At 41.4% G+C, this 25,360-nt stretch overlaps 1 protein-coding gene across 1 annotated transcript in view; it reads left to right on the top strand.

The window, feature by feature from the left end:
* Nucleotides 1–4,265: 4,265 nt before the first annotated feature.
* KSR2 (kinase suppressor of ras 2) overlaps nucleotides 4,266–25,360 on the top strand; it is a 584,421-nt gene continuing 563,326 nt past the window's right edge. Inside the window, exon 1 of the mRNA XM_036748960.1 lies at nucleotides 4,266–4,466. Within this exon, the coding sequence (XP_036604855.1) occupies nucleotides 4,293–4,466 (174 nt within the window). The 5' untranslated portion in view covers nucleotides 4,266–4,292. The remainder of the gene's footprint in view (nucleotides 4,467–25,360) is intronic.

Genomic DNA, 25,360 nt, shown 5'->3' on the forward strand with positions numbered 1-25,360 from the left:
AATGATACCATCAGTTCTGTACCTTTACACTCTTAGATGGTGTATCAGAGCCTATGTATACTGGAATAGGCTGCTTCAGATTCTCATGTACAAAGTCAGGATTTTCGGGGTGTTTAATTTGCAAAGCTAGAACAAATTGCTGGGCCAAATTATCCCTTGGCATAAGGTTTGAGTAATGCGTAACATCAGAAACTCAGGTGCTAGTGCCCAAGGACATTTGCATACCCAGACAGCTGGCAGAGGGTAGTTGACAGGCTTGGAATTTTGGGAAGCAACAGGCTGGTGGCTTTGCTTGTGTTCCTGCCGGAGCCAAGAGGCTTAAGGAGAAACCATGAGGACGTTATGATGGAACTCCAAGGTTTGTTTTGTGTGTTGACCTAAGAAATAACAGCAGGGAAATGATGACCTTGCTCCTATCTATGTTACTTCTTTAAAGGGGCCCCCTCTCTGCAGTGCAGTGGATAGAATTCTGGATCAGGAATCCAAGGTCCTGGGTTTAATTTCCATCCCTGACACTATCTGGATGACCTAAGAGAGGCCACTTCACCTCTGCGGGGCTCAGTTCCCTTTAAAATCATCTCATTCCTGGACTATTGCAGCAGCTTCTGATGGGTCTCCCTGCCTGTCTAGTCTATCCTCCACTCCGATGTCAAGTTGATGTTCCTGAAGTGAAAGTCTGATCATGTTGAGCCCTACTGGCTTCCTATTCCCTTCAGGATCAAAGATCAAACCGTCTGTTTGGCTTTTAAAGTCTTTCATAACCTGCCCCCTTAGGACTTTCCCAGTCTTCTTGCGTCTTACTCTCCTCCACGTACCCTGTGACCCACTGGTTTCTTTGCTGTTCCTTTAAAACAACACTCATCCCCCTCCCCCTGAGTCTAAGCCATTTTCACTGGCTGTGCCCTATACTCTTTCCCTTCTTATATCGGCCTCCTGTCTCCTATGACCTTCTTCAAGTCTCAAGTCTCAGCTAAAGTCCTACTATCTGTAACAAGCCGTTTCCATTCCTCCTTAATCTTCGCATCATCTCTCTGAGACCACTCCCAATTCATCCCGTTTATCTTTTTTGGACATGATTGTTTAGACGTATCCCCCACTACACTGTGAGCTCCTGGAGAGCAGACTGTTTTTTGCCTTTATTTGTATTTCTTTAGTGCTTAGCACAGTGCCTGGTACAAGTAGGCACTTAATAAATGCTAGTTGACTTAAAATGAGAGGGTTTGACCTCCAAGGTACCTTCCATTCGGAGTTTGTAATCCTGTATTTAGTGACACAGAAGATAGGAATAGAGTAGGGTTTTATGTGAAAATGGCCATAACAATATGCATAATTCCTAAATTAGAGGGTGGTGGTGAGGAAAATGCTCTAGAGATGTGAGCTTTACTTTTTGTGGTAGCAAAGAATTGGAAATTGAGGGGATGCCCATCAGTTGGGGAATGGCCGAACAAGTTGTGGTATATGAGTGTAATAGAATACTTTTGTGCTATAAGAAATGATGAGCAGATGGAATTCAGAAAAACCTGGAAAGATTTATATGAACTGATGCTGAGTGAAGTGAGCAGAACCAGGAGAACATTGTACACAGTAACAGCAACCTTATACAATGATCCACTATGAATAACTTTGCTATTCTCAGCAATATGACGACCCAAGACAATTTCAAAGGACTCATGATGGAAAATGCTATCCACATCCAGAGAAAGAACTATGGAGTTTGAATGCAGATAAAAGCTTGCTATTTTTAACTTTATTTTATTTCATTTTTTTCTTTTGATCTATCTCTTCTTTCACAACATGACTAACGTGGAAATGTGTTTTACATGATTGCACACATATAGCCTATATCAAATTGTTTACCATTTAGGGAGGGGAGAAGGGGAGGGAGAAAATTTGCAACTCAAAAATTTTAAAAAATTAAGAATTGTAATTGAAAAAATAAAATACTATTTAAAAAATTGTGAGTCATTATTACTAGTGGTATATTGAATAGAGAGCTGGCCTTAGTCAAGAGAGTTTCACGTCTGGTCCTGGTAGGGCTTCGAGTCCCTTAGCATCTCAATGTCCCTGGAAAACTCTCTAAGACTTAATAAGTTGCAGAGAAGGTGTATTGGTAGAGGGAGTTTTATCATTGGAAGTTCCCTATGTCAGCTAACTCACAGTTTCCAGGCCCTATCCCTCCTACAGAAGAACCTGAGAAAAAATTGCACCAGAAGGAAATCAAAGTCATCTTCCTTCTGTTCTAGGGTTCTGGAGGAGGATCTGCCGCCAATATTCTTGAAAATCTGCAAAGGAAACTTGATGAAATGTGTGGATAGCTCATTAGTGAATTTTGTTAATTCAACAAACATTTAAACTATTATGTACAGACCTTTAAATTCAGATAAGACAAGATCCTTTCCTTCAAGGAACTTACAGTCTAGAAGGAGGGATAGGACAAGGCACAAAGCAAAATACCACTTAGGACCATAGATTTGCAGCTAGAAGGGTGCCCAGACATCATTCAGTACAATCCCCTGATTTTACAGATGTGGAAACTGAAATCCAGCATGGTTATGTGACTTACTTAAGGTTGCAAGTGATAGAGCCTGCAAGCTAACCCAGGTTTCTCTGACTCTAACTAAACCCAATGCTCCTTTAGCTATAGGAGGCTGGCCACCTTCTCTCCTGAAAGAAGTGGCCTCTTATGTATCCCAGAGCCTATGAAGAATGTATGTGTGTCTACGGACTGAAGAGCTAACTGAATGCCAGATATTATTAATAATATATAATTCAGCCCTCCAACGAGTGGAAGGAGAAAAATAAAACCAAACCAAAAAAAAAAAAAAAGGAAAGAAAAGAAAGGAACACTTCAAATTCTCAGCAGCCTATTAAAGAGAAATCTGGTAACATATAAGGAGCACATCCTTATAGAAGAAGGCGAAGAAGGAGGAGAAGAAGAAGAAGGACCAGAACAAGGAGAAGGAGAAGAAGGAGGAGATGAAGAAGAAGATGATGATGATAAATAGCCAGGCTGCCTCTCGGCTTTGCTCGGACACATTCCTAGATCGTGCACCCAGAGCTTCCAAGTTAAGCAGACAGACACCTGCTCCCGGCCAGCAGCATGCACCTGCTGAACAGCCCTGCTTCGTCTCGCGAGACTAGTGCAAATAGTAGTTTTTTTTTCCTCTCTCCCACCCCCTTTTCAAGTGCTCAGTACTGACGCTCGGCCCGCCCCCTCCCACCATCCACCCCCTCCCAGCTAGGCTTGCGCACAGACATGCACGCACATGCATTGTAGTAATTTCTGCAGGACCCCCGCCTCACCCCCAGTGCACTCCCCTCTCCCCTGACCCCACCCCCCACTCCTGGTTTGTAGCACACGCAGGCCCTGCACGCGCATGCATGCACACTCGCGCGCCCCTGCAGGGGCCGGCTCTAGGCACGCGCGCGCGCCCCCGCTTTCCATCCATCTCTCCTTCCCTCCCTCTCTCCCTCCCTCCCTCCCTCCCTCTGTATCTCTCGCCCGCCCGCCCTTTGATTGACAGGCAAGATGTCGGTGTGGTGCGAGGGAGAAGGGGATGCAGCAGCCGGCGCCCGAGCCAGGGCACAGCGAGCGGCAGCGGCGGCGGCGGGAGCAAGGCAGACAGCATCTTGAGCCGGCGCCCCGGCCCCGCGGACCATGCCAGCCCGTCCAGGCCACTGCCGGGAGGACGGGCAGCTCGTTCTCTGACCTCCAGCCAGCCAAGGCTACCCCAGCTCGGGCTCTCCTGCATGGAGCCGGGGGGTAAAGAGTGAGCCTCGATCAGCCTCCTCCTCCTCCATCCTCCATCCTTCTCCTTCATCCTCCTCCTCCTCCTCCTCCTCCACCTCCTACTCTTCTTCCTCCTCCTCCTCCTCCTCCCCCTCCTCCTCCTCCATCCTCCTACCCAAGTGTACAGCATCACCCTACCTACTACCTGGCTGGCTCCTGAGCTACATTAAGCATCTCCTTTGGAGCCAGGGACCGAGAGGAGAGACCCTCTGATGGAGCTGATTGGATGCTCAATAAAACAATAAATTCTCGCTTTCTTTAAAAAAAAATCCTTCCCCCCTTTACCCCCCAACCCCGTGTGAAATGTGGGCTTTTTTCTTCAGGTTGACTGGTTGAGAAGTGGCCGGAGGGGCGGAGGTGTGTGTGTGTGTGTGTGTGTGTGTGTGTGTGTGTGTGCAAGCATACCACCACCCCTTTCTTTTTTCCTCTCTCTTTTTTCTTTTTGGCCCTGGGAGGAGGAGGAGTGGGGGGAGAGACGGGAGGGGGTTTTGCAGGGCAAGCGATGGATGAGGAAAACATGACGAAAAGCGAAGAGCATCTGAGTTTGCAGAAAGCCTTGCAGCAATGCGAGTTGGTCCAAAATATGATCGACATCAGCATCTCGAACCTAGAGGGGCTCCGGACGAAATGTGCCACCTCCAACGACCTGACCCAGAAGGAAATCAGGACCCTGGAGGTAGGCTTGCCTATGCAAAAAATAGCCCTCGCCCGTCCCCATTCTCTGAATCCCCGATAAGCCCTATTGGGGTGGGGGGTGGGGTGGCGAGGTCTTGGGGAGCGGTAGGAGTGAAGCGCTTGTGGATGGTTTCTGGTTCTGTGATTTATCACCTCATCAACTGGCTCTTCTCTACACCTCTACTCGTGTTGATTTCTCTGCTTGGTCTGGTCATTGTGCGCCCCCCCCAGCCCCCTCCTATTGAGTCCTCTCTTTTTCTAGCTGTGGATTTGTTTATATACAATGGGGGCTTGTGTGCGGTGTAATAAATTAAGGAGCTGCAGTGAGTCTATGTGAGCCTGCGCATTCTGCAGGTGGTCGGAAGGTGTTTTTTTGGATAGCAAAATGTGGCCATCTATAAATATAGAGCTTCCTCTCCCCCACTCTTCTCCTCTCCTCTTACCACCTTCCACCACCCTCTGCTTTCTTTCTGTTCTGTGACAGGAGGCAGGTATGAATTTTCCTCTCATAGAGTCACGTATCTCCGGCCAAATGGTTTTGTTTCCTGAAGATTTAACATGCCTAAAAAAATGGAAAAAGAAAATAAAATCATTTCCACACCAGTAAATACAGGTGGCTGGGGGGATCTCCCCTTGGTTTTCAGAACTATGTGTCAGTATGGTGGGGGGAGTCATCTCCGGACAGTATATTGCAGCCGTCACTCCAAGAGGTTTGGGGAATGATAAAGAAGAAGAAAGTGACCCTACTGTTAATGAAATATTCTTAGGAAAGGGTATACATAACCCCAAGAGAGGGTTAGGGAAGCAGTTTTAGAAGGCCCTTGGGGTGGGGAAATTCAGAGAAAGATAAAAATATCTCTTTACCATGCTTGGGCTTAGTTCAGGATGCAGTTGAAGCTGCTGCAGGATGGACCTCCCCCACACCCCCATTCTTCACTCTCCCAGCCTCCCAGCAGCATCCACGTATGTGACTTAGTCCAACTTGGGAAGATATTGACTGGTGTTTTGGCAAGAGGGTACCTGGAAGCAAAGGCTAGGGGCTTCAAATACTCCCTCCCTTCATTCTCCTTGGTGTGTGTGGTAGGAAGGAAAAAAAAATATGCATTTGGCATGCCTGGTGCTGGGAGTTTGTCCTCCATCTCTGGCCTTGGAGGTGGGAAATTCCTAGTTTCTGAGGCCTCAAACTACCCAGTGATTCAAGCAGCCCTAGCTTGGGTCAGTGTTTGAGTCTAGCTTCATGTCCAGGCTGGGGTATGCCCAGAGGCTCGATCTTGGCCATGGAGGGGGGAGGTGTTTGCCATGTGTCAAGGTTTAGCAGTTTCAAGAAAAGGTATTTGCCTTTTCAGAGTGTTGGGAATGATGGCAGTGAAATCAACTGTTCACCTATGTAGGATGATTTTTGTTTTGTTCCTGTTGTCTGGGAAAGAGGCCTTCACTAGTGAACTAATGAACCAACCTAATCAAGGCAGTTCAAGTGAGGTAGTGGGACATCGTGGAAAGATGGTGGCCTTGGTTGGAATCCTACCTCCCATACTCAGTGCTTGGGCGACCCTGGACAAATCACTTGGCCAGTGTTCTCATCTGTAAAGTGGAGAGGATGATGATCCTTACCTCACAGGGTTGCTTCAGGGCTCTAGGGAGGTAATGCTTGTAAAGCACCTTGCAGACCTTAATGTTTATACTCTGAGAAGTTGTGGCATAGCCAATAGAGAACAGGCTTTGGAGCCTGAAAGACCCGAGTTCAAATGCTGCTGCTAACATGTAGTGACTTGGAATAGTCAATGAACCTCTCAGTATTCCAGGCAACTCTGCGATGGTAAGTTGCAGAGAGGGCCCTGACTTGCATTGGTAGAGAGACTTTCCTCATCTGGGAGTTCTTCATACCAATGAAACCATCAGCCCCTATCTGAATATCAGCTACTGTCATTAGGGTTAATATGTCTAATATGCCTTAAAGTGCTATATAAATATAATAAACAGCGATTGTTATTATTTTTAGTGGAGTAGCAACCTGGCTAGGCTTGATGTCAGGAAGCTGTGGGTTCGAGTTCTGCTTCTGACACACACACGGACTGTGTGATGCCAGGCAAATCACTTAACCTCTCAACATATAGGCATCACTTTCAGGCTTTCGCTTAAAGATTAGTGTCCATTTCTTTCAGTGGAGAGTTTCCACACTGAAAGTTCCTTATGTGAATAAAATCATCGCCTTGACCACCCTCTCTGTCCGCCCCCCCAAAAGTAGAACAACAGAAGGAAGTGATTTTGAACAACATAAAAATCCGCCTACATTTTGTAGAGGGATGTTGAGAGCTCTAACCTTGCCCTTCCTTTCAGGCCAGGAACTATAAGATTTGACCTTGGTCCTGCCTGCACATGGAGGGTGGGCAGGTAGCCTGAAGGACCTTATGCTCACTATGATCATCTTCCCTGACAGAATGTAAGCTTTTTGAGGGCAGGGATTGTTGCATTTTTGTTTTTGTATCTCTTCTACCTAGCACTGAGCCTGACTTTAAGTAGGCATTTATTACATGTTTGTTGAATGATCAACATGATTCAAGGATCCTAATTTTGAAAGGCACGTTACAAACACTGTGGAGTCTTTCATGGTTTGCATTTTGCAACTTTCTCATTGCTTCCGTCAGGAGCCTCAGGACAGAGGCGGGTTTACCAATTAACCATGGCATAGCTCAGTATTGCATTGACATTTGCTGAGCTTTCTATTTTGGGGGTTATTTAATCAATTAACAAGCATTTGTTAAGTATTTACTGTGGCCAGGCTCTGTGCTAGGGGACGAGGATACAAAACCGAAAATGAATCCATCTCTCCATTCAGTCAGTCAATCAGTGAGCCTTTACTAAGCACCTAGTATGTGCCAGGTACTTTATTAGGTACCAGAATATAAATACAAAATTGAGGCAGGCCATGCATGCCCTTATATCCCCTTAACATCATCATAATTATTATTCTCGTCCCTAGTTCAGATAGAAACTATTGTGGGACAAGTCCCTTTCCTAATATTACTCTTTCCTCTTAAATGTTCAGTGGACCACTGTGCAGGTGTATAGAAAGATTGCTTTTTCTAATCGAATAAAAGATTTGGGGTGTAAGCTTATCTTTTGTACGATCAATGAAAGCTTCTTTAGTACAAACTTCAGTGGCAGAGAGGATGATGGGAGGGATGTGTACTTCCTCTTCTTCCCACATGTTTTGAATTCTTCTACTAGGTCTCCACATTTGGAGAGCTTTTCAATCCCTGTACTTTGTTGGTTCTGAGTATTCGATATGGAGACATTTGTTAAAAAACATTGTTCTTAAAATTTTATGGGTTACTGTTAAGTCACAGGGATTGCAGGCAACAGTTTTGTCTATGATTATCCCTTATTTCCTATATAATTTATTTGTTGAATTCCCAAGTATATTTTGGGGTCTCTGTTGGTATCTTTAGGATTGTTTATCTGTTTATAATGAGTCTTTGGTGTGTGATTCTGGCCACCTCAGACATTCAGTAGGTAATAAATTTTTGTGACTTGCAATCATATGTTGAACAGGTTCTACCATTTGCTTACAAACTCTGGCTTGATCAGCAAATATTAACTCCTTGAGGACAACTTTTCTGTAATTCCTCTTAGCAATGATCAGGGCTGATATCATTCTTATAAATCCTTTGTTTTCTGTAAGCAAATAACAGCTGGCATGTGTATGACACTTTAAGGTTTATAAAGCACTTTACAAATATTTTATCATTTAATCCTCACAACAACCCTGGGAGGTAGGTGCTACTATTATCCTTATTTTACAGAAGAGAAATTGAGGCAGAAAAATTAAGTGACTTGCCTATGGTCACATTAAGTTTCTGAGGCAGGATTTGAACTCACATCTTTCTGTTTCCAGGTCCAAAGCTCTGTCCACCGCACCTCCTAGCTGCCTAAAGAAATCCACTTTTGTTTCCTTGTCTGCATGTTATCACTTCCATTTTTTGAGTAGGTGTCTCCCATAGGTTTCACTCTTGGATCTTAACCTTTTTGTAGACTCTATAGGAGGTACCTTGATATTGATCACATTTGATAAATTCAGTAGCATAAACCTATTGTCAGCTTTTACTGTCACTATCATGTAATCTCAGAACATTTACTAATCTTCATCTTTGTATAGCCGTCTTGTGGATGATGGGTCCTGTGATTGGTTAATAGTTGACACATTTTTGTTTGGATACTTTCTGAATCCATTGTTGTCTGTTTTATTGTCCCTAAAGTGTATAGGTTTTGTGATTGCTTTGATTGCTTTAAATGTGACCTTCCTAATGAACTTTGACTTCAGGATGCCAGCATGTCTCTTAACATACACAGCCATAGCTTTCTCTTTGAAAACTTAATGCCAAATGTGTCTTGCCTGGAGAAGACTAAGGTATTTGCTAGAATTTCTTTGGTGCATTGATTTTATTTGATTTCTGGATTCAATCAATTAAGCATTTATTAGGCACCTAATATATGCTAAGCACTATGCTTGGAATATAAAAATAAAAAAGAATCCCAGTTCCTAAGGAAATCACATTTTATTAGAGAAGATAACACACACACACACACACACATACACATACAGATTAAATACAAAATAAACACAAGATAGTTAGGGAGGTTACTAGTAGTTGCAGGGATCAGTAAAAATTTCATGTAGAAGGTGGTGTCTTAGCTGAAATGATGGATTCTATGAGGTAAAAGTGAGGAGGGAAGACATTTCAGGCATGGGGTTGGCTAATGCACATAGTGATGGGAGATGGAGTACTGCTTCATATTAGGAACAGAGGGTAGGCCTGCTTGGTTGGACCATAGAATGGGCGAAGAAGTGTAAGGTATAACAACCCTGCAAAGATAGAATGGTGCCAAGTTATGAAGGGCTTTGAAATCTAGACAGAGAAAGTTTTCTTCAGTCCTAGAGGCAATAGGGAGCCAACTCAGTTTATTGAGTAAGGCAGTGACAGGGTCAGATCTATGCTTAGGGAAAATGGCGACTATATGGATTGTAATAGGGAGAGACTTGGTACAAGGAGACCAGTTAGGAGGATCTAGGAATGTATTACAATAGTGTAGGTGGGAGGTGATGGTGGCTTGTATAGAAGTGGTGGCTGTGTGAAGAGAGAGAAGGGGTCAGATATGCTGTGGAGGTAGAAATAGCAAGAACAGGTGATTTGTTGGATAAATAGGAAAATGAGGCATTAAGGAGATTCAGAGATAACATTAAGGTTACCACCCTGGGAGACTGGAGGAATGGTGCAACTTGATAAAAATAGTGAAAAAATGTACTGAGACCTGTTGGGCATGTTGAACTTGAGGTGTCTCCAGGACATCCATTTTGAAATATCTAATAGGCAGTTGGTGATGTGGAGAACTAGACCTCAGGAAAACAAATGGAACTGAGTATATAAATACATGAGTCATCTGAAAAGAAATAACAATTAAACCTAGGGGTGCTGATGAGGTCCCTTAGATAGTATATCAGATGAGCAGAGGGCCGAGGAAAGAACCTTGGGATACATCCATATGTAGGAGGCATTGATGAGCCAGCGGAGGAAACAGGAAAGGAGTGGTCAGGTAGGAGGAGAACAAGGTGAGAGTCATTCCATGAAAAGCCAATAAGAAAACATCTAGGAGGTGTGGGTGGTCAACAGTGTCCTTGACAGCATTAGAAGTAAAGAGAGATGAGGATTATGGAAAAACCATCAGAGCTGGCCATTAAGAGAGCGCTGGTAACTTTGGAGAGAGCAATTTTGTTGAGTGATGAGGTTAGGAGCCAGACTGCAGAGGGTTGGGAAGTGAGGGAGAGAAGAAGTGGGAACAACATATGTGGTGTAAACGTAATGGTGGATATAAAAAATTTTATGCTTATCAAGTCTAAATGACATTTTGATATATTGAAGAAAGTTTTTATTAAGTGAAGAAGCTGTTTAATGTATTTTTTAGTGAAGCCATATGACTTGATGTCATCATGCATTGCACATCAAGTGATTAATACAGTATTTACTATATTTGGGAAAATCCCAATTTAAAAAAATTATTAAGTTCATTTTTTTTCTGCAAAAAATGGCAAGCACCATTCCAAATCAGATCCTTATAAAGTCACGAGCTGATATAGTTCAAAGACACAGTTGATCATAATCATATATGGGAGCACTTCCCCCCACTTCTTAGTATATCCTTCCAAGAGATGAGCACATGGGAAGGATTTGCTATCCAGTATCTGCCAGGCAGTTTTTTTTAGTGAGGTCTGTCACAACTTTAAAAAAACATCTCTTTTCATATACTTTGCACATAATAATCACTTAATAAATGTTCCATTCGTTCATTCACCAGATTAGGTGCTAGAGATATGATTACAAAAATGAAAAAGTCCCTTTCCTCAAAAAATTTGTACTTTACATGGTGGTGGGGCTGGGGCTGGATAGAACGTATACAGCAGATAAGTAATTTGAGGAAGGAAGGAATGAATGAAGCATTTATTAAGTACTTTCTGTGTCAAGGCACTATGCTAAGAACTGATGATATAAATAAAAAAAAAGACAGTCCTAGCCTTCTGGGAGCACACATTCTTATGGGATGATGATGTATATGGAGGGAAAGAGTACTAAAGTCTTGATGCACCAGGAAAGGCTTGCTGTAGGGAATAGCACCTGACTGGAGTCTTGAGGGAAGCCAAGCATTCTTGGAGAAGGAAGTCTATGCATAGACATCGATGAGGGAATATGGAGTTTCTAGTTTGGGAAACAATAAGAAATCTGGAGTGGCTGGGATGTGGAATATGTGAAAGGGGGTGATGGTGGATGCAGAATGATGCGCTAAGCCTTGGTCCTGGAGAGCCCATCCTCTATCCCAAGTAGGATGTCACAAGCCATTGAAGGTTCTAGAGTGGAGGAGTGACCTCCACTTCAGGTCAGGTCACTGTGGAAGCCACTGCTTAGTGAGCCTCTCAGGTCTTGCTAGTGTGTTTGTGCAGAGGAATGACCTCTTCTAGGCTCTGTTCAGGTCCTATCTGCTAGGTGTCTCCTTTTCCCTCTCATTGTGAGTACTTTTTACCTCCTACAGTTATACTGTGTTTACTTGTCTGTTTATGCACTGTATCCTTCAGCATAAGGTCAGTTCTTTGACAGCATTAGTGGGAAGAGTGTTGAACTTGGAGTGTTAAGCTTGGTGTCAGAGGACATGGATTCAGATCCTGGCCCTGTGCCTTACTGTCTGTGTGATCTTGGGCAACTCTCTTCCTTATCCTGGGCCTCAGTTTCCTCCTCTATAAAGTGATGGGGTTTGATTATATAGTCTCTGAGGAACCTTGGGTAAGTCACTCAATTTCCCTGGGCCTCAGTTTTCTCTTTTGTAAAATGAGGTTGGAGTGGATAGTCTTTGAGGGACCTTGGGTAAGTCACTCAATTTCCCTGGGCCTCAGTTTCATCTTTTGTAAAATGACTGGATGGTCTCTGAGGGACCTTGGGTAAATCACTCAATTCCCCTGGGTCTCAGTTTCCTTCTCTGTAAAAGGAGAGATTTGGATTACATGACCCCAGAGGTCCCTTCCAGCTCTAAATTCAGAATCCCATGATTGTTTCCTTTGGTCTTTATATCTAGAAACCTGGATTCCACCCCTGGGTCCCTTGGCTCTGATAGGTGAGCTTTTTGCTTGGCACATAGTAAGTGCATAATCAGTGCTCCCTGTGTCTATTTTCAATTCAATTCCGCCAACGTTTACTGAGCACCAACTCCGGACAAGGTCATCCTAAGACAGGAAGACGAAGGGAGACGACCCTCAGATGTCCGTTTTGGAGCCCACTCCTTAGCACGGGAGATCATGGTCCAAGTCTGAGCTGTGTGACGTTGGCCAAACTGTGTCATCTCTCTGACCTTCAGTTTCTCTATCTGTAAAAGGAGAAAAACCCTACCTTTGACTACCCGCCTGCTAGGGTTATGGAGAGCATCAAATGTGATGATATCTGTCAAGCTCTTTGTAAACTCTAAAGTGCCCTTCAGGGGTCAGCTAATGTGATAATGTCTATAAAGCTTCTTGCAAACTGTAAAGTGCTATATAAATGCCAGTTATTTATTACGGTGATAGATAAGGGCTACTGGTTCTGTTGCACTTTAGTTTAGAGTGTGTCTGTAGCTGTAGAGGCATCTAGGGGGAGCAGTGGATAGAACACTGGGCCTAGAGTCAGGAAGACTCGAGTTCCAATCCAGCCTGAGACACAGATATTTATTAAGTACTTACTATATGCCAAGTAAGGACAGCTAGGTGGCACCATAGAGCCCTGTGCTTGGAATCAAGAAGACATCTTTATGAATTCAAATCTAGCCTCAGATACTTTCTAGCTGTGTGACCCTGGGCAAGTCACCTCCCTTCTGTCTATCTCAGTTTCCTCAACAATAGCATTTACCTCCCAGGGTTGTTGTGAGGATTAAGAGGGAGAATATTTGTAAAGCACTTAGCACAGGCCTGTTTTTTGTTGTTGAGTCATTTTGGTTGTGTCTGACTCTTCCTGACCCTATTTTGGGTTTTCTTGGCAAAGATACTGGAATAGTTTTCTATTTCCTTCTGCAGCTCATTTTACAGATGAGGAATTGAGGCAAGCAGCATTGAGTGACTTGCCCAGGGTCACATGGCTCATAAGTGATGGGGCCAGATTTGAACTCAGGAAGGGGAGTCTTCCTGATTCCAAGCCCTGTGCTTTATCCACAATGTCGCCACCTAGCGCCCCTTCTTGGTATCTAGGAAATACTTAAATATTTGTTTTCCTTCCTTCTTGAAGGAAAGTGTAGTGGGACCTGAATGCTCCAAGAGAGAGCATAGATAAAGCAGTCAGATTTGTTTTTGCCCCTGGTCACTTAGGGAGTTCCCAAGGACTGGCATTTTAATGGCACTTTGAAGATGTACAGAGTATTTGCTACAGGATAACTCTTTTAGATGGGTAGTGTAAGTATCATCATGTCCATTTCATAGAGGCTTGGAAAGGGGTAAGTGATTTTTTATGCTTATGTATCCAATAAGCATCAGAACTAGGAGGTGAATCCAGGTTCAGCCTAGTGATCTTTCTGCTGCCTTTCCAAAGGCAATATGATATACTACAAAGAGTGAGTTAGGAGAGAAATGGATTCAAATCTCACTCCTGACATTTTGCAAGCCATATGACCATGAGAAAATACCTAATCTTTTCTGTAAAGAGGGTTTACAGTCCCTGCCTCAAATGGTGATCGTATGAGTCAATGTCCCTGAAGTGCTTTGTAAAATGTTACATGCATAGGAATGCCACCCATTCTTACTTTTCATCGCTTTGACTGCTTCCTCTTACCCTGTTTTAGGAGCTGCTGGGATCCTTTGCTTTGGCCAGCATGAAAGCAGGTGACATAGGCCATGGAGGTTTCCCCTTTGTTATCTATGTTGTGGAGTAAATTCCACCATGGAGCTGCTCTCCCTAATCCACAGGAGAGAAAACTGGGCTAATTCTTCCTTAATTATCTGTTACTGCCTAGAGCTACCACTCACTACCTTGGTGACAACCCTTGCCAGCACAAGACCTGTCTTTTACCTTCTTCATTGCCCGCCACTGAAGCTGGAATGTTGTTTTGATTTAGGCTATTCCAATACCAAGATACTCTATTCCCAGGTTCTGGCATTCTCTCTGCCTGTTCATCATAGAACTCTGTCCTGTCTAGAACCCTCTCTCTTCTCTGCTTGGACTACTGACTTCCCTGGCTTCCTTAAAGTGCTATCTAAAATGCCACCTTCTACACGAAGACTTTGCCATCTCCTCTTAATTTCAATGACTTCCCCTTCTTAATTGTTTCCTATTTCTCCTTGCTTTGTTTGATCCTCACAACAACCCTAGGAGGTAGGTGGAATTATTCTCCCATTTTACAGTTGAGGAAACTGAGGCAGGGAAAGGTCAAGTGTCTTGCCCAGAGTCACACAGATAATAAGTATCTGAGACTGGATTTGAACTCAGGTCTTCCTGACTCCAAGCCCTATGCTCTAACCACCACTATCCAGCTAAGGCTCCCTCTTTGAAGGTTCACTTCCACTCCCCAAATGCCCCTTTGGACTGCTTTCCTCCTCCCAACTCCACACCCTCCACAACTGTTTTTTGCCCTAGGTGAAAAGTTTTATGCTGATAGCTAGGAGTGACAGTAAAAGGCAGGAAAATATGTGAGAAAGATAAAAATATAGCCAAACATATTTCTGTTAGCACTTTAAGGTTGACAAAGCTCTTTGCTTACAGTGTCCCTGAGCAGTAGACAGTGCAACTATTTAAGAATAATCTAAGAATAGTATTCTTCCCAGTTTGTAGTTAAGGGAACAGTCTAGGAGAAGGGGAAGTGACTTGCCCACAGTCATCCAATTAATCTGTGTCCTAGGCAGGATTTGAACCTTGGCCTCCTGAGCCCAGGCCCAGGGTTCTTTCCCCTCTGCCCCAATGCATTGCAGTGTCATTTTCTGTTCTGATGGCAGCTTTCTTCTGAGAGAGCCTCACCTGCGTGTGAACTTGGTGTATCTGGTCCTTTCAATATCTCTCAAGTGGGTAGTGACCAATGACCAGAGTCATTCTGTATTTTACAGTTGAGGGAACAGAGGTTTAGAATAATTGCCTTGCTCCAAACCACCCAGCAACTCAATTGTAAAAGCAGAAATCTATGTGTGACTTTTCTGACTGTTCCTTGAAGCTGCTGTGGGTTGAAAACAGAGGTGAAGAGAAGGCATGAGAAAATCAAGACTAAAACAACACAAAATAACCAAAATAGTGATGAAATGGTCAGAGGTCATTGGACAGTGCCTTGTATACATGAAGCATTTAGTCAATGCCTGTTGATTGGCACTTGTTGGTAGCAGTAATAGTGATAGCCAGCATTTACATAGCTCAAAGCCCTTTACAAATTTTATCTCATTTTATCCTTGCCATCGTCATGGGAGACAGGTGCTATCAGTATCCCCATTTTACAGAGGGGGAAACCCAGCCAGAGACATTAAGTGACTTGCTCAAAGTCACATGGCTAGTTGTTGCCTGAGACAGGATTTGAAGTGGGGTCTTCCTGACTCCATATCCAGTGCTCTGTTCAGGATGCCATGTAGCCTGCCACATAGATGATTATTCTTAGTGTTACAATAGCAAGCATTTATATAGTGTTTTGAGTTTAAAAAGTACTTTGTTATCTCATTTGATCCTCATAACAATCTGTGAGGTATTCAGGGCCCTCCTACAAGCATAGAAATTGACATAAATGCTTTAGTAAACAAAGCTGAGCTGCCACAGAGCTCTCACTAAAATGGCAAATCAAAATATATTGTCTATTGTTTCAATAAAAACCTGGGGTTGGACAGCCCAGAGGTAGGTGATATTATTATCCTCATTTTACAGATAAGGAAACTGAGTCTGAGAGAGGTAACTTGACCAGGTTGCACAGCTAGGAAGTGTCTGAAGCAGGATTTGAACTTAGATCTCCTTGACTCAGTCCAGTGTTCTAACCACTGCCCCACCTAATTCATCTCCTAATACATGCCTCTACATTACTAAAATGCTGTCCTTAGCAATGATCACAGATGGTATGTCATAAAAAGGAGAGAAATGATGTTTGGGGAACCAAGAAGAAGATTTCAAGAGTTTGGGGAAGAGGACAGATATACAGAGAGATTCTAGACCAGGGGTTCCTAATTTTTTTTGTCATGGTCACCCTCGGCAGTCTTGTGAAACCTAATGTTCTTAAATGCATAAAATAGAATGTGTAGGATTACAAAGAAAACCAGTTCTATTGAAAAAAAAAGTTATCAACATATTTTAAAACTCCCCACGAAGTTCATGGACCCAAGGCTCAGAACCGCTACTCTAGAGGGAGAAGAATGCTAATCTTCCAGATTAAAAACAGCTGGAAACATTCTAAAGAAAGATGGATTTTTCTATTGGAGTGGAGAGAGAGACAGACCAAGAGGCAGAAGGAGGTCCTCCTATGCTAGGTCTCTCAAGTGTCCACAGACAAAATGGTAGAATCACCTGGGTGTGCTCTTAGTATGAAGAAACAAAATGGTTTTGGAAGTCACTGTCCATGGTATTGCTTTTTTGAAAGAAACTCTTGAAAAAAGGGAGCTTATGTCTCCATAAAAGACCATGGGAAAAGGAAAGCCTTTATGGCTCTCTGCTGTGCCGTGTACATTGGCATATGTTTAGGAGTGACATAGTTACCTTCAAAATGCCTATAAAAGATGGCCTTTGCTGTGGTTTCCTTGGTGATATGTTGAGACCCTTTGCAAGGTCAGACCCAGTGGATACTCTCCTAAGTAGGTGCCATCTTCTCTGCATTGTTGATATTTTTGCTAAGTGGATGATGATCTGCATATGGGTAAAAGGAACCCAGGGGTGTGATAATATGGATGAGTGTTCTATTGTCTCTTAGTTGAGTAAATTTGGGCTTGTAAACTCAAATTGGGGACAGGTAAGTAGAGTGAAATAAACCATGGATTTGGGGACAGAAGACTTGGGTTGGACTCCAGCTTTGCTATTGACTACTTGAAGGACTTGGGCAAATCACTTCATTTCTATGGGCTTTCCTCTTTGGTAAAATGAGCAAGGTTGTTCTAATCTCTAAGGTGACATCAAATCTTTGGATTTGTATTAAACATTTGTGTGGTGGAGTAGACAGAGCACTGAATTCTGAGTTAGAAAACCTGGATTCAAATCCCAACCCTTGGTGAGTCAACCTCTCTAGGCTTCAATTTTCTCCTTTGTAAAATGAAGGGGTTAGCTGCTTTCTAGTTTTGTGATGCTGGGATCATTAGTTATTTATAATTAGTTTGAAAAGAATCTCCTGGGTTTTCAGCATGGAGAAAGAGAATATTTTGTTTGGGGGCCTTGGAGACCTGGGTTTGAATTCTGGGTTTGACACTTACTGATTATGGTACCTTAGGAAAGTCACTGTATGCAAGGTGGGGTAGTGGAAAAAGAGATGATACTGGAATTTGGAGGACCTGGCTTTGGAACTTGGCTCTTTTTACTGCTTGTGTGACCTTGGACAAATCAATCCCTTTACTTCTTTGGTCTTCAGTCTTCTTTTCTCTGAATGCAGTGAGATTGGACTAAATTATCTCTAAGGTATTTGCCAGCTCAAAAATCTTATGATTCAAAACATCCAACTACTTCATCTTCAGGCAACTCTTGGCTGAAGACAGAACAAGTTTTAAGAATGGAATAATAAATAGTGTCCTGAAGGCTTCTGGACACTAAATGTGAGTCCTCAATATCATTCTACACTACCACCACCATCACCACCACCACCATCACCACCACCACCACTACTACTACTACTACTTCAACTACTACTACTACTACCAGTAATCTTACATTTATAGAGTATTTCAAGGTTTGCAAAATACTTTACAAATATTATCTCATTTTATCCTGATAGTGACCTTGGGAGGTAGGTGGTATTATTGCACTCATTTTGCATATGGGGAAACCGAGGTTGAGAGGAAAGTGATTTGCCCAGTGTCACACAGCTAGCAAATGTCAGAATCCAGGTTTGAATTCAGGACTTCTTTATTCCAAGCCCAATGCTCTATCTGCTGTGTCATATAGCTGCTATAATTTTAATGATAAATGGTGATAATGGCTCACATTATACACACATACTATGGAGAGTAGCTACAATGAAGAAGAGACAGCAGCTGGGATACTCTGAAGTTTATAGGAGGCAAAATACAAGAAAGGAGCCCAAAGGAAAGCCCCTAACCTCCTATGTCTGTGCACAGATACCCCAAATTTAAGCAATGTTCAAGAGAAGCTAGAGGTCCTATTGCCAGAAAGAAACTTGGAATCTCATCACTACCATTGAGACTTGGTAGGGTGAAGCTCATGAGTGGGTAGAATTTATTCCAAAGAGACAGAATGTTACCCATGGAACAAATGGAAGAGGGGGTTTTGTATATTAAGAAGATACAGGCATATGAGGAAATCCAAGAGCCAGAGGGGAGAAACATGGTAGAGAGCATTTGGGGGAAGGTTAATGGGTCCTTCTACTGCCTGGCTTCCTTCAAGTCCCAAGTAAAACTCTACCTTCTTAGAAGAAGCCTTTCCTATTTTTTAAAAGTTTTAAAAAGTATTTAACATTTTATTTTCCCACCTCAATTGCATGTAAAAAAGTTTTAAACATTTTTTACTTAAATTTTGAGTTCCAAATTCTTTCCCTCTCTCTGTCCCTCCTTCCATTATCCCCTCATTGAGAAGGCTTGTAATTTGATATAAGTTACACATGTGCAGTCATGCATAGCATATTTCCATATTAGTCATGTTGCGAAAGAAAACACAGATCAAGAAAAACCCAAGAAAAATAAAGTAAAAAAAGTATGCTTCAACCTGCTTTCGTATTCCATTAGTTCTTTATCTGGAGATGGATAGGATTTTTTAATCATAAATTCTTTGAAATAGCCCTGGGTTGTTGTGTTGCTGAGAAGAGCTAAGTCATTCACAGTTGATCATCCTACAATGTTGCTGTTACTATGTACAATGTTCTCCTGGTTCTGCTCATTTCACTTTGCATCAGTTCATGTAAGTCTTTCCAGGTTTTATGAGAAGTCTTTCTTGATTCCCCTTCATACTAGTGACTTCCTTTCAATTAATGTATATAGCTTGTTTATACATAGTTGTTTGCATATTCTCTGTCCCATTAGACTTTGCCTTTGGGGGCAGGGACTGTCTTTTTGCCTGTCTTTGAATCCCTAGCATTTAGCACAGTATCTGGCACATAGTAAACACTTAATACATGTTTAATGACTGACTGAAAAAAGCAGAAGGGATATTTGCTCTAGGAATTTACTACAGATCACCTTGATTAGAGGAAATAGTTGAATAACTTGAAAAATAGATCATTAGCATGACAAAAAGCCATGATATCATGATGGGAGACTTCAGCTATCCAGACATTTGCTGGAGCTCTCTCTGCCAAAAACAGAGCAGTCAATAACCTCTTGACTTGTCTTAGTGATAATTTCATCCTTCAAAAGAAAGAGGAATCCACATGGGTGGAAATCTTCTATGGATTTGATTTTAACTAATTGGGAAAAACTGTTTTCTGGAGTCAAAATGATGGGAATCTTTAGGAGAAGTGACCCTATCATCTTAGAGTTTGTCATAGAGAAAGAAGGGAACTATGGGCTTAGTCTTATATGTATCCTAGACTTCTAGGAAAATATATTTCAAAGAGTTCAGATGAAAGAGAGGTCAGAAGAAGTCTGATCAGGAGGAATAGGAGATGTTCAAGAATGAAATTCTGAAGACCCAAAGAAAAACAATTCTAATAAGGAGGGAAAATGAGATTTATATGAAGTCAGTGAACTGGAAGCACAGGGAACTCACTAAGCAAAATAGATTTTTAAAAAGAAATGTATAAAAGATGGAAACAAGGCCAGATAAGAGAGGATGAATAAAATAGCACGTACCAGTTGTGTAAGAAGTACTAAGACCCAGAATGAGCCAAAGCTAGTCAGGAAAGTCAAGGACGATGAAAAGGTTAGAAGTGATACTGTGGGAACAAGGAATAACAAAGAAGAGATAGATGGGATGCAGATGGGATGATGATAATTGACCACCAAGAGAAGGCAGAGATGCTTACTTTTTATTTTGCTTCTTTTTCTCACTCTCATTGAGAATAATTTTGCACTGGAAATGATAGAATATAAATGACTGAGGGAGTTGGTACCCAAGATAAATAAGGAGAGATAAGAGAGTAGTTCGTTGCCATGATGGATTCAAGTTACCTTGTCCAAATGAACTACATCTTCCCATATGAAAGAATTGGCAGAGCTGATAGCTGATATTTGAAAGATTATAGAATTTTGGAGATGTTCTACAAGATTAGGGAAGGTACAATATTGATGCTATTTTGGGGAAAAGTGAAGAAAACAGAATCTGCAAATCATAGGATCGTGAACTTTGGTGCCTTGGAAAATACTAGAGCAGATCATTAAAGAGGTGATTGGGAAACATCTAGAGAAAGGCAAGGACAATGGACCAACATGACTTCATTGAGGATGAGTCATGCCAGACTAACCTCATTACATTTTTTGACAGGATTACTAAACTAGAAGGTTAGGAAAACATTATAGGTATACTTTATCTAGATTTTAACAAAGCTTTTCATGAAATGCCTCACTCTTCTTATGGAGAAAATAGAGAGATGTGGACTAGAGGATAATACAATTTGTCGGATTCAGAGCTAGTTGATGGCTAGCTTGAAAGAGTAGTTGTTAATGGATCGATGTCAACATGGCAGGAGGTCTCCAGTGGAGTGCCTGAGGAGTCTGCACATGGACCTTCAGTAGTTAATCATTGACTCCGATGAAGGATAAATGTCATACACATCAAATTTTCAGGTGATTTCAAAGTTGGAGGGATAACTAACACAGTGCAAGACAAGCTCTGGATACAAAAGCATTTTGACAGTCTATGGCATTGGGCTAAATATAATAAGACTAAATTTATTATGGATAAAGGTAAAGTCTAGATTTGGTGTCAAAAAATAAACTTCCCAAGCATGATATGGGGGAAGCATATCTAGGAATCAGTACATCTGACAAGTCTTTGGGTTTTAGTTTATTACAAACTCATAATGAGTCAGCAGTGAGCTTTGGCAGCCAATTAAGCTTAAGTGGTCTTGGGTTTTATTAAGGGATGAATAGCTTCCAGGGAAAAAAAGAGGTAATAGTGTTGTTCTATTCTGCTCTGGTCAGATGAAATCTGGAGTATTATGTTAATTTCTGGGTAACACATTTTAAGAATATTGGGCAAGCTGGAGGGAGTCCTGATGGGGACCACCATTGAAGTGAAGAACCTTGAATTCATGCCCTATAACGAATGTGTTTAAGGAGGCTAGATGTTAGGCTTGGAAAAAAGAAGATTCAAGGGAGACATTATAAGTGTTTTCATAGAATTGAATGGCTACCTTGTGAAAGAAGCGTTCTTGTTATTTTTTTGGCCTGAGGGGACAGAACTGGTGACAATAGGTGGAAGTTGCAAGGTGACAAATACAGGGTTTTAAATAATTAGATATTGCTCAATCTTTTGTTTTTATAGTATTTTCATTTTCAAATACGTTTCTCCTCCTCCTCTTCAAATAATGCAATCCCTTGTAACATAGAATAAAAAAGAAAGAGAAGAAAAAGCCATTCAGAAAAACTTAACAATTATTTCAGCTTTTTTTCTAGTTCTTTACTACCACAATTTTTTTTGCTGTGAATATTTTGGTGTAGTGGCAACTTTCTTTTTTGTCTTCCTTAGGGTATAAACCTAGTCATTAGATAGTAGGGTCAGAAGGTATGGAGATTTTTTAAAAAGGATAATTCAGAATAGTTGGTCCAGTTCACAGCTCCACCAATACTGCATTAGTGTGTGTATTTTTCTGTAGCCCCTCCAACATTGACTATTCTAATTTTTTTTGTCATATTTGACAGTTTGCTAGGTGCAAAGTGAAACCTCAGAGGTGCTTTGATATGTATTTCTCTTTATTATTAGTGTTATGAAATATTTTTCATGTGGTTGTTAATAATTTATAATCCTTTTGAGGGGGTAGCTAGGTGGCACAGTGGATAGAGTGCCAGGCCTGGAGGCAGGAAGACTCATCTCCCTGAGTTCAAATCTGGCCTCGGACACATACTAGCTATATGCTCCTGGGCAAGTCACTTCACCTTGTTTGCGTCAGTTTCCTCATCTGTAAAATGAGCTAGAGAAGAAAGCAAACTACTCCATTATCTTTGCCAAGAAAATCCCAAATAGGGTCACCAAGAGCCAGACATGACTAAAATGACTGAACAACAACAAAAATTCTTTTGATAACTGTTTGTTAATATGCTTTGACCATTTATCCATTGGGAATCACTCTTTGTCTCATATGTTTCTGTTTGTTCCCTATATATCTTGCCTGCCAGACTGTTATCATAGATATTCAGTGTACAGTTTCCCCTGCCCCAATTGGCAACTTCCATTTTTATCCTAGTTGCTTTGATTTTGTTTGTGCACAAACTTTTCAGTTTCATGTAATTGAAACTATCCTGTCTTTTGTGATAGAACTCCTTGCCTTAGCCATAGATGTGAAAGGTATCTGATCTGGTTTTCTTAGTTATTGTATGATATAATTTTTATTGTTCAGGTCACATATCTAGTTTAAGCTTATTGTGGTATATGGTGTCAAGTATTAGTCTAAATCTAACTCATACCAAACTGCTCTCCAGTTTTCCCAACAGTTCTTGTAAAATAGGGAGTTCTTCCCTTAAGTAATTTGTATTCTTAAGGAGATTAAACATTGGCATATGAAATTAAATTGTGTTTCTTCCTTACCTAGTCTCTTTCATGGATCGCCTTGTCTATTTTTAATCAGCACCAAGTAGTTTTGATGATTATGCGTCACAGTATAATTTAAAGTCTGGTAGTCTCTTTTTATTCCTATTTTTCCAGTCATTTCACTTGAGCTTCCACATATTTTGTTCCACTAAACAATTTTCAAAATTTCGTCTTGCTCCATAAAATGTCTCTTAGAAATCTTGACTTATAACACTAAATCTATATTTTAATTTGGGTAGCATCATCATTTTTTATTATATTGGTGTAGCCCAACCACAAGCAATAAATATCCCTCCAATTATCTGTCATTATTTCTTTGAAAAACATTTTAAATTTCAATTATTGAGTCTGCCTTTATAGATTGATCTGCAAATATTTGTGGATGTTTTTGAATGGAACTTCCTTTTCTATTATTTCCTTCTGAATTTCATTATGCTTAAAAAGAAATGCTGTTGCTTTTTATGACTTTATTTTACTGAACCATTTGTCTCAAGTTGCTTTGCTTACTAAGTAAGTCATTGTGACATCAGCAAATAGAGATAATTTTTTCTCCTCTTTGCCCACGTTTATTACTAATTTTTCTTATTGCTTGCTAGTCTTTCTAGAACTGACAAATAACAGTGGGGAAGGATACCCTCCTTGCTTTACTTCTGTATTTGATGGGAAACCTTTTAGTGTTTCCATCCTGCAAATGATGGTAACAAATTTAGGCTTTTGAAGCAAAAAACAGCAATTTGAACTTTTCCAAAATGTGACGGGCTGATCCTGGAGTTAGAGTTGTGATGATTAAAAAGGTTTGAGAGACATAATTTCTGGGTAATTTAATAATTTTATTAATAAGGCCAGCAGGTTATTAATAAAAGTATGGTCATTTGGCTGTCTCTCTTAGACCAAAGATCTCTGATGGCTGTGGGGTGACAGTTTATATGCCCTTTGAAGAGTAGGTGTTCCCGAGGGATGGAAACCAACTCAGAGTGGTTAATACACTGGGAGGTGTGGGTTATATTAAATGAAGGTCTTGGGACTCAAATCTTGGTCAGAGAGACATCAATTTTCACATCACCTGTCTTGATAATAGAGAGAATCAACATTTCCCCAGACCTATCTGAGCAAAAACAGTGAGCAGGAATATACCTATTAGCCTCAACTTAGAATTTCTTTTATTGTCTGATTAGATCTTGGCCTGGGTAAATCTCTTAAGAGATTTCAGGCTCTGGTTGGCTTTTGGATGAGGAAGTGGAAAAGGGGAAAAGTCTTGGTTTCAATACAATAGTTAGTTATTAAATGTAAGGAGAAATATTCATTTTTCACAAAGTTCTCCCGTATTGGAAATCTTTAAGCAAAAAGTGAATGATCTCTTTTTCTTGTCTTGTGGAGGGGATTCCTGTTCAGATATTGGTTAAACCATATATACTCTGAGGTCCCTTCCACCCCTGAAATTCTGTGATTATAATAGGGTAAATATCATTATCTATGAATCTTAAAGTACGTGAGGCTCAGGGGTGACTCAGAATGCCACAGAGTGGTAAGTGGTAGAAATGGGACTCACGCTCAGGTTATCTAATTCCACATACAGTGGTCATTCTCCACCCCCACACTGTCTCTCCATAGACTAGCCTCTGAATCAGATTTTTTGCCACTGTTTTACTTTAGATTGTGTGAGAGGCTGATTCTGATTCCATCAAGACATGCTATCAGAGAAGTTATGTTAATTTTGTAATATATCATTCTTAGGGTAGCTAGTTGGTCCGGTGGATAGAGCTCCAGGCCTGGAGTCAGGAGGACCTGAACTCAAACATGGCCTCAGACAATTACTAGCTGTGTGACTTTGGGCAAGTTGCTTACCCCGGTTTGCCTCAGTTTCCTCACTTGTAAAATGATCTAGAGAAGGAATTGCAAATCACGTCAGTATATTTTCCAAGAAAACTCCAAATGGGGTCACAGAGAATTGAACGTGACTAATTGATGGAACAACAAACAACAGCAGATTGTCCTTCCCCATCTACTTCATTTCATTGCCATCAGTTTATACCAAGTATCTATTCTATGTTATGAGGATTCAGAGATAAATGTGAATAGTGTCTGGTGCTCCCAAGGAGGCTACAATCCATTGGGAGAAAGACCCCCAACAATCCTGTTAATTCTAATGCCTTTCTTCTTTTAATGATTTCCCATTTCTCTTGTCTATTTGTTGTTCATACATAGTAATTTGCATGTTGTTTCCCCCATTAGACCATGAGCAGCTTGAGGGTTGAGATTATCTTCTGTCTCTTTTTGTACCCCCAGTGCTTAGCACAGTGTCTGTCACATAATAAATATTTATTGACTGACTGTCATATATCCAGATATATACAAGATGACTCATGGAGGGTGAAATGATTAGCAACTGAGGCACCAAAGAAAGTTTCATAACTATGGTATACCTGAGTCCAACCTTGAGGGAAGGCAAGGATTCTGAGGAGTGGAGGAGAAGGGTATGGATTTCAGACATGGGGAGATGGCTTGGGCAAATGCACAGAGACAGGAGATGGAATATTAA

This window comes from Trichosurus vulpecula, chromosome 1, assembly GCF_011100635.1.
Source record: "Trichosurus vulpecula isolate mTriVul1 chromosome 1, mTriVul1.pri, whole genome shotgun sequence".
NCBI classification, from domain to species: domain Eukaryota; kingdom Metazoa; phylum Chordata; class Mammalia; order Diprotodontia; family Phalangeridae; genus Trichosurus; species Trichosurus vulpecula.